The sequence below is a fragment of the Humulus lupulus genome, chromosome 2, assembly GCF_963169125.1.
Source record: "Humulus lupulus chromosome 2, drHumLupu1.1, whole genome shotgun sequence".
In the NCBI taxonomy this organism is placed as follows: Eukaryota; Viridiplantae; Streptophyta; class Magnoliopsida; order Rosales; family Cannabaceae; genus Humulus; species Humulus lupulus.
Window position 1 is genome coordinate 9138391 of NC_084794.1, and position 10655 is coordinate 9149045.

A 10655-nucleotide genomic window follows, 5' to 3' on the forward strand; every position below is an offset into this window, starting at 1 on the left:
TGTTATCCTTTAAACATATATAACTGTGCCCGTATCTCATTTCCTTTTCAAAATTTCTTTTTCTTTTACATTTACACGATACGCGTAATGTGTTTGAAAAAAGATTCAATCAAGCTTGTCATTGAAAATTTTCATGATCTGGAATAAATACAGGTCAAACATTCCAAAAAAGGGTTTGTAAATAAATGAAGTTTTCTGCTTTGGCAATTATGTCAAAAGTCCATTCATTCATACTAGGCAAGTTGAAATTTTAGTAATAATGTTGTCAAAAACTGACTTATCAACACCATTTTTACATAAATGGAATCCAGGCAAAATAAAAAAATAAAAATAAAACACATAAATGGAATTTTAGATTCAGCTGTATCTGGATCGTACCAACAAAAAACTAGCCTAGGTGTCAAATTAATTGAACAGAGCAAACACCTTTGTACAACTAAACATTTGGCACCACCACAGCAGCCTACTAATAATCACATAAAACCAGATTTACAGGGACAACCTTACCTAATACTAACATTTTGAACAAAAATTAAATAAAGAATTAAAAGAATGTTGGTAGTAGACAAGACTAAAAACTCAAACGAGAAACTCGACTTGAAGCTGATTAGTAGAGTTTTATTCTTGTACTGATCGCGCTTCGACATATTGGGCATGTCTCAAGATCTTTTCCGCATTCGCAACATGTCTGTCATACCAAGAAAATTCACACAACAAAGTTCTACAGTTAGTACTTTTTTCATTCTTCTTCTTCAAAGATTATTACACAAATGAAAATGAACACGAGTACGTACCTGATGCCCACAACCGAAGGCCATGTCCTTTGGATCAGTTAAGCAGATGGGGCAAACCTGTTAAATTAAAAACAGGTAAGATCACTACAGACTAAAGTTAAAACATCTAAAATAACCTTAGGTTGGCTCTTTTAACAGAATTAAAACAACTTGAACATATCAAATCACAAAACTCACGATCCTTATTGAAAGTTTCACGTTTAAACGCACCTGGTTATCATAAGATGAACTGGGAGCAGGCGGAGCTGAGCTAACAGGGGTGCTTTTTTCGGGATAAGATGGAAAACTTGGCTCGGTAGGCTTAAAGATAGTATCGTGGGAGGGTTTGGAGCTAGTAAAAGACGACGCGCCATATACAGGAGGAGGCAGAGAAACCCTTTGGGGTGATTTACCCGATAAATTCCTGCAAGGCAAAATAGTGTAATTAATATTATGTTATGAACGAATCAAAATCCCTTACAATTGTATTATGAAAGAGAATGAAGAAAAACTGGGAGAAACAACAGTTACCCCAATATGTTGAGCTCCATTGTTGCTTTATACTGAGAAGGAATTTCCATTAATGCTGCCAGAGCAAATTCAGTCTCTTTTCGTAATGGGGCAACATTCTTCGACATTATTTCTGTGAAATTCACAAACTGAAGAGCATAAAAGAAAAAAGGAAATAGTGTCATTTTAATGCGTTTATTGATTATATACAGAAGCTACAAACATAAAAGACAAGAATTCAGAGCACACACTTGAAAATTATCAAAAGCCCGAGAAGGGATATTATCATCAAATTCCTTCATCATGTCCCACGGCCCATCTCCAACACCAACTAAAATTATTGAAAGAGGTAATTTGCTGCAATGAAAAAACCAGTCAGAAAACTGATGTAATCAACAATCATGATGCAGCAACAAATCAACCATGCTCACCTAGCTTCAACAATGGCTTCAACAGTCTTCCGCTCCTGCGGACTTAGCTGGCCGTGCTCAGTATTAACACTTCTAGTCACCTAACAAACCATTCTTAATTAGTAATTGAAGATTAAAAGTCACTAGCACATGTCTGCCAACGCCATATCTGTAAAACCAGACTAAATATCCACATGGAGAAAAGAGTACCTGGCCATCTGCAATTATTACTAGAACATGGTACTGGCCACCACTCTGCTCTACAATGGTCATGGCCATCTCAACTACTGGTGCAAATGAAGTAGGGCCTGGCATAAATGATAGGAAGCGTGTACAACAGAGGTTTAGATAAATATTAAAAGTATCTCCAAAAAAAAAAGAGAGATGATACCGAAGTAAAAGAGTAATGACCAAACCTGCAAGTCGTAAATGGGGAACAATTTCTCTGTAACGACTCAAAACTTCCTCAAAGCCATTGCAAAATCTCTCATCAGGATAAAAACTAAACACATCTTGATCATGCGTAGATGCTGCCAAAAGAAACAATGTTATAATTCAAAAAAAAAAATCTTTAAGGAGATAAAAGAGCAAGAAGTGCTTTAAAATACCATCTCCAAATCCATAGCAAGGAATCAAATTATCTTCATCAAATGCAGCCAAGGTTTTCCCAATAATGGATATTGCTTGTTCGTAGGGATTCAAAGTATCTCCAATGTGATGCAAGCTTTTTCTGTTGAACGACTTCGCACCTATTATTCCCAAAACAAGACTCAGAATGTTCCACGACAAGTACAAGGCATAAAACATATTGTATGTATTTAATAAGTTCCAGACTAACCTGTCCACTCATTGCTTTTTGTAAAATCAATGCCAACAATAAGATTAGAAGACTCAAGGCCAGCATTGGCAAGAGCCGCACTCACCTGCAAATATAAATAAACTTTAGTTGATACCAACAGCTTCTTCAAGAAAATTACTGCTTTCGAGTCAATCATTGAGCAGCAACAGCAGCCAGCATAATAAAAAATTATATCATATGCATATTATCAGCCAATCGCTAGAAAATATTGAGACCCCATATTTTTTAGCTGACAAAATTTCAACTTACTTTTCCACCCCACCCGATCCATTACCACTACAAAATGTTACCTACTAAAGCAAACTAGCAAACATTGCCCACCACAAAAAATTATAATAATAATAATAATAATAGTAATCCTGTCGCAAGTGGGCCGAAGATTACTCAACATGTTATGAATTCTAAGTCTTTTAAATACTTTTTTGTGGGATGTTCTTTAGACATTCAACACCTTATATCAACTAAAATATACAAAACAGAGCATAGATATTGGATATTATTATACTCACTTCATCTAGAGAATTGTAGTTATCAGCAATTCTTGAATATCTCCTGTCCAACCTCCTAACACCAGCGGAGGCAGCCGCATGGCCAACACTGACGTCCTGCGGTGGGGGAGCATAATACTCTGGTTGTGCATAGGATTCTGGCGGAGCGTAAGATTGTTGGGGTTGGGGTTGGGGTGCGTAGTATGGTTGTTGAGATGCGTAGGTCTCAATCCCTTGATCATAAGGGGATTGAGGATACCCACTCCAAGATGAACTCCCACTCGAACGCAATGACCTCTGTCTAGTACTATCGTCTTTCGAACTCTTGCCACCCATCAAACCAGTTTCTCTTGATCAATATTGGGAACCCACAAAAATCAAGCAAATCTATACAAATCGAACCCTACAAGACAAATGCCAGTAAACCCAGAAAATAAAACTTATATCTTTCGTTCAATGGCAGTTACAAAGGAAAGAAAGAAAAATATGTATAGGTAAAGGTGGCTTTCTTCTTCTGTGTCCTGGAAAGCCAAAAATAAATATTATCTTTCTAAACAAACAAAGACCAAAGAGATGGGTTCAAACACGACTGTATGCCGTAACCGCCTCAAAGTTTTACTTGTTTGGTTAACCTTCCCCATATGAATATGGACACTTTTCTTCTACAAAGGGCGACTCCAATTGCCAAGATTGCCGACAACAAAGCCAAAATAGATGTAAAAATTAAAATATATGAGAAAAACCCAAAACTCGTTTTTTTCAATAAACTTCACAATAAGAAAAGTGCAGAACAGCAGAACTCAACCAAAAACCCTAGAAAAACAAAATTAAAACAGAAAACACCTGCAACGGCTAATTTTGCCGCCAAACAAATCTACAAATTGGAAAGATCAAAACTTGTAGGCCCTACTAGAAAATGAAACACAAATCTCGAACTACAAAACTAATGGATAAAATCATAAAACTTTCAAACCAGATAAAAAGTCAAATAGGACTTTACACCATTCATTCAAAGTAAACGAAATTAATATTATAATATATCATTTTTTTGTGTTTAATGAAGAAAAACAAGAATTGATATTGGAAAATAAGGTAGCAGTAGGACAAAAGATCGAACCTTTAAACGGCGACGATGATGATAGTAACTGAAACAGTTCTCCGGTGAGTTTCACTTTTATTTTTGGATCTAAAATTATGAAACACTATTAAATTAGTGTTAAAAGAACATAGACTTTGATGAGTAGTGTACGCTTTGGCTTGACTTAAGGGGTTTGTGCTTTCACGAGGTAGCACATCACATGGGACCTAATGAGAGAACAGGAATGATAATGAAACCATGTAATGTGATTTATTTTATTCTCTTATCCATTTTAAATCATTAGTTGATTCAAGAATACACAAGAAAGAAATGTAATATTATCCTTCACATTTTTGTCCTTCACATTTTTGTCCAATTTTTTTTTTTTTTTTTTGAGAAATTCACAAAAATAACTAAAGTTTTAAAAAAAATACTAAAAATATAGAATTGGTAAAAAATTACAAAAAATGTGGAGTGGCATCAACTTAAATAAGAAAAAAAAATTAGTGATAATTGCGGCATAAGTACCCAATATTTGGGTTTTGTACGCGGCTTAGACCCAATGTTTATTTTTAATGGCAATAGTACCCAAAGTCAATAAAAGTGTAATTCCGTCAGTTTCCTCCGTTAGGCAGGCACGTGTCACGTTTTTATTGGTCCAAATCATAATTGTTTTTAAAATATTATTGAGCTGGACCAATCACGAAGTGACACGTGTTGGTCCAGTCATCACGAAACGGAGACCTAACGAAGAAGGCAGACTGAATTACATTTTTAGTGACTTTGGGTACTATTGCCACTAAAAATAAATATTAAGTCTATGCCGCGTACAAAACCCAAATATTAGGTACTTATGCCGCAAATATATCTATTTTTTATAAAAAAAGTTTACAAATTTATTTTTTTTAACAAAAATTTACAAGTTTTTAACCGAATGTTATAATTTTATAAATAATATTTATAGATTAACTAAAAACCATGGAAAATTATTATTTGTATTTTTACAATTTTTATAAAATTTCGTACTTTTCAAATTTTTTTAAATTTACCGTGGTAGGTGTAATCTTTTTTTTTTTTTTTTGGTGAGAGATGGTCCCCACCGTTTTGAAAATTAGTGGGGTTGATTTGGGCTCACGTTATTTGGTGGAGTAACCACTAATTGGATATGCTCCATAATTTTGGTGGGGTATGGACCAAGAAGGAATATACGTCTATCTACTCATTCATTAGAAAAAGTGATATATACTTTTGTGGTATTATTATTTTAATGAAAAATACATTTTATCTATTTTAAAAAAAAATAAGTGGATTGTATTGTTGGGCCGGCCAGCACGCCTCTATTTTTATTTATTTTAATCTATGCTTTTGTTATTTATATTGTTGTACAATTTTTTTTATATAAGATATATAAATTTGTGATTCCGATGGATGATATACTCAATTTTTTAAAATATTTTTCAAAAATATACTTTTTTTTTTATTTTACCTCTAAATTTTACATTATACCATACATTAACTTCTCTATATATTTTTCTACATCATTTAAATATTATATCTTTAAACACATTTTATTAATTAAAGTAAAATAAAATAATTGATAAAGAAAAAAGAAATAATAAATATATACTAAATGAGAGAGAAAAATCTTATAAAAAAATAATAATATTAAAATATTATATAAATGATATGTAAATGTAGATATGGATTAATTAGAGTTTGTGCATAGCTATTATAAATATATATATAAAGGAGTTGATGGAATATGTTTTTATGAGTTTTAGCTAAATATTATAGAGAAAGTCTATTACAAAATATATCACCAAAACATACAATTTTATAATTTACCTCAAACTTTTATATTATATCATATATCTGCTTCTCTATTTTTTCTCTACATCATTTATATATTATATTTTTTAAAATATTTTATTCATTTTAAGATATAAAATAATTAAATATAACAGTATCACACTCATATATATATACAAAAGTTTATAAAAAAAATAATAAAATATTTATAGCTTGATGCATAGTGTTTCACAATATATAGATAAATACTATTCATTGAGATAAAAAATATATAATTTTATATCACTCATTAGAAGACTACTTAACTATTTTTTTCTCTATATTATAAAGAATAACATATTTTAGCTTATCCATTGGGAGTACTCTAAATGAGCAATCCGAAGGAGAGTTTATTTCATACAAGAAAATTTATTGTAAAGCCTAAAATTTGTTAAGTTAATTCATGAGTCGCAATATATAAATTGTAATCAAAACATGATAAATAAATGCGTGTAAATAAAGAAAAAAAAAAGATAAGCTCAATTTGTCCCATTAAAAGAATACCTAAAAAAAAAATTAGTATCAAATCTTGAATAATGATAATAAGAATATGAAAGGTATGAAAATTTTCATATTGGAATAATCACCTTTCAAAATAATTTTTTGAACAAACTAAAACTTATATATGAAGTCTTCAAAATTGAAAGTGTAAAAATTAAATATTATTATAATAAAATAAAAACTTATTTTTGAAGTCCTTTAATATGAAGATGGTATCGTTAACCTCAAAATGCATAAAATTAGTCCAAGCCAACCCAAATAAGAGTGCAATGATAAGACAAGATTAAAATTAAAGTAAAAAAGTAAAGATAAAAAGGATAAATAACTAAGACAAAAACTCTCATTTGTATTAATTAGTCGCTAAATCAAGTATAAAAATGTGAACTTAAATACTACATAATGGTTTATGCTCAAATTTGAAACTTTATTAATTACTTTGTCTCATAGAATACTATTACATGATTATCAATCCAATGTTTTTGTTTAAAAAAGTTTTGTTGTAATTTTCTTTAATCTATTGTATTTTTCTTTATTTTTATTTTTATGTTGTCTCTTGTCAAAAAAAAATTATATAAAATAAAATATACAAAAAAAAACAAGAGCAACATTTCTCATTTTCCATGTTTTATAGTTTTATTGAAATAAAAAAAAATTAAAATCAATATTACTACATTTGTTTTCAATTTATGTTATCCCAAAGAAAAAAAAATGTTGTGTATTTTATTTATTTTCCATTTTTGGCTCTTTGTATTATTTTGTAAAAAAATCCAAAAAAGTTTTTTTTTTTTTTTGAGTAATCCTGAAAGTATTAATATCAGTTAGATTCTAAATAATTAATTAACATATATTTTGATCAATATTTGTTTGAATTGCTTGTTCTAAAATAATAATATCCATTTTGAGTGTTCATTGGTATATTTCAAACTTCAAAAGTGTCAACTCAATCCCTAAAAATATTTTCAATATATTTGTAAGGATTTGGAGTTAAGACTTTATTTTTTGATGATTTTTCAAAACTGTTTGTGTTATGAATTATGAAAGAGTAATGATATGTGTACCAAATTTATGTACAAAAATATTACACCAACTAACGTGGCAGTTTCTTTTAACCACTTACATTTATTTCAGACGGGACCCATTGTTTTAAAGACAGTGTCATATCAGTTAGTGTAATGTGTTGGTACATAATTTTGGTTCACATATCATTATTGATTGTGAAAAGATTGATATTGTCTGGTGCACACACACACAAAATTATTGATTACAACTTTGATGATTTTAAATAACATTTTCTAAGTTCTCACTAAAGATTTTGTTAAGTAGTTTTGCATGATTTCATTCATTATTTCAATTTGGTAATAATTTTTATCAGCTTTAATAGTTAAATAATTTCAATTTGTTAAATAGATTTGCTTGTTAAGTAGAATTGCTAGGGACTAGCAATAAACTAGTTGTGGTTGTGATTAAGGGTCAAAAATATATATTTATTTATTTTAATTGTCAAAATAAATTAAGCTTTAATTAATATTTTCATGAAATTAATGTGATATATTTTATAAATAAAAATATTTAATTTGTTTTCATTTTATATGAAAATGATACATTTTTTGTTGAATAAAATAAAGCAAAAAGTAAAAAAAATAAAAGTGGAAGAAAATGAAGAAAATTAGCATTTTGAATAAGTCAATCCAAAATTGAAAAAACTCAAACCAATTCATGAAGATGACATGACACCAATTCATGCAATTTCTTCTCCACTAATAAAAGATGTCAATTACAACACATTCAAACAAACATTGACAATCTATGTGTTTCATTTTCAACTAATAAGAGTGTCTTATTTTAAACAAAAATTAGCAATTCATGTGCTTCCTTCTTAACCAATGATAGTTTACCGCATGTCATTTCTACCATAGTTTATTTGTATTCTACACATATAAATAGAATGTAATTTTCATTTGTAAAACACTCTTTTCTCTCACACCTCCCTCACTCTTCTTTAGTTTCTCTCTCTAAGTTTGGAAAAATGGTTATTTCAAATTTTTATAGCAAAATTGTGAGAATGACTATTTACATAGGCTAGGGTAATTTTGGTGAGGTTAGGGGTGAAATTTTGTATTTTGTATTTTGTAATATCTATTTATTCCTAAATGTTTGAGTTTTATAATTTCTTCCATTATTTTGTTTATGTAAATAATATTTATTATTAATTTTATATAGATTCAATCAAGTTTTTTCTATGTAATACAAAAATAATTTATATTAATTTTATTATTTTGTGAGTAATCATTTACTGCATTATCGCCAAAATAATATAATGTCGATTTATGATTTCTCATAACAATAATATTAGTATGAGAGAGAAATTAATTTATTATTTTGTGAGTAGTCTTTTACTGCATAATTGTCAACAATATTATGTCGATTCTAGGTTTCTCGTAACAATAACTATGCATGTACTTCAACTAAGAGATTTTATTACTCAAATACATATGTAAATTATCAAAGTAAATAGGTGACCAAAATATATTGTGGAACCCCGATGCCTCACCAAGCATTTTATCATTTATTTTCTTGTTATTTTTATCCCTCAAAAACACAAAAATATTATTCTTGTTACTGTCATCACATTACTTATCTCATTAACTGATTATTTGTCTCATTAGTTATTTAACTCCTTGTAGAATCGACCGTCCATTTATATTACGACTACCGTTGATGGAAGTCACGTTTGAGCGTTAACCAATTCCTCTTCAGCACTTTTGTTTATTTATTTTTTCTAGATAAAGATCACTCTCTCATAAGTCACAAGTCACTTCTATTCTATTAATCCTACTCAATTTTCTTTGTACCCATAGATTTCTAGAGTTGGTTTTTTCCTGTATTTTTCCTAGTTTGTCTTTATCGAATTTTGATTTGCTTTGATTAAAATTTTGATTTTTTTTATTGATTTAACTTGAGAATTTTTAATTTGATTTTCATTAGATTTGTTGATGGATTTTAATTTTATAATTTTACTTTCATTTTTTGTTATTTCTTCATTTGATTATAGATACATTTTGCCATCATATTTGTTATTAGTATTTTTTTAAAGTGTTACCAAACAACCCCTTAGTATTTTGTTATTTGGTTATTGGTAAATTCATTTACATTCCTTTCATTTTATTTGTTCTCGATGAAAAAAAAATAGATTATAACAATAATTTGTTTATTTTAGTTGGTGTATTGATTTCTAGACGTTTTGGTTTATTTTATTTTGGTTTTGTTCGTTTTGAATCAAAGATTATAACAATTGTGTCTTAGTTTTTATTACTTGTGTATTGATTATGGAAAGAATCTTTTCTCCATAATTATTCTCCATATGTTTTTATGAAGCAATTTATTTCTCATTACGTACAATTACTTTTATATTTTTTTTTTCTAGACAAATTCAATTAATTTGGAGATTTTCTCTTTAATATTTTAATACTCCTTTTTTATCTTGCATATTTTTTTTGTAATTGTATTTAGAAATGGTTAAATATTTATTTTTTTCATTTTAATTCCTATTTAAAGCTATTTAATTTGGCATTTTCAAATAATCGAATAGGTCTTTTTTATTTATTTTTCCATATTAAATTGACCAATTATTTTTTAGTAGTAGTTTTTATGCATTATTGTTACAATTAATGTTAAGTGATAATGTCAACTTTATTAAACCCAAAATAATTAAATATTATAATAATGTTCAATAATTTTTTTTTTTAGTAATGGGTGAAAATAGATATTTTTTTTAGTGTTAAAAAGGTGTAGAGTTATATATCAAAAAAAAAGGTATTATGCAAGATGATTATATCGATATATATTGCCAACCATGCCGATTTTTTTATAAGGTAATGTTTCTGCCATATCATATATTTATTTCATGCTTAATGACTATTAAAATAAGGCATACTTTAATTAATTGCATAATATTTTATATTTTTTACAATTTGAAATAATATATAGTATTTTATTCTAATAGAGAAATTAAAAATAACAATGAAACTGTCATATTATATACAATACTATTTAAAAATAATAAAATTTAAGAAACACATAGTAACGTTCATTGAAGATGTTGAATGAAGTTTTATTAAAATTTAGCATTTATTACTTTTCAAATTTAGTATATACTATATTTAATGTTAAATTTGACTTAATTTTTAA

General features: G+C 28.3%; 1 protein-coding gene across 2 annotated transcripts; it reads right to left on the reverse strand.

Annotated features, from left to right (window-relative positions):
* Positions 1–231: 231 nt before the first annotated feature.
* Positions 232–4364, reverse strand: LOC133817191 (E3 ubiquitin-protein ligase RGLG2-like). 2 transcript variants are annotated; one of them, XM_062249615.1, is made up of 12 exons: positions 4158–4364; positions 3062–3443; positions 2532–2616; positions 2302–2442; positions 2110–2223; positions 1904–2001; positions 1715–1794; positions 1535–1640; positions 1305–1432; positions 1005–1197; positions 795–851; positions 232–688 (listed from the first exon to the last, which is right to left on the reverse strand). In XM_062249615.1, the coding sequence occupies exons 2-12, from the start codon at positions 3374–3376 to the stop codon at positions 608–610; spliced, it is 1398 nt and encodes a 465-aa protein (XP_062105599.1). In that variant the 5' UTR covers positions 3377–3443; positions 4158–4364; the 3' UTR covers positions 232–607. The 2 variants fall into 2 exon arrangements, with proteins under 2 accessions (XP_062105599.1, XP_062105600.1); XM_062249616.1 differs by lacking the exon at positions 4158–4364 and having other exon boundaries at positions 3062–4031.
* Positions 4365–10655: the final 6291 nt, after the last annotated feature.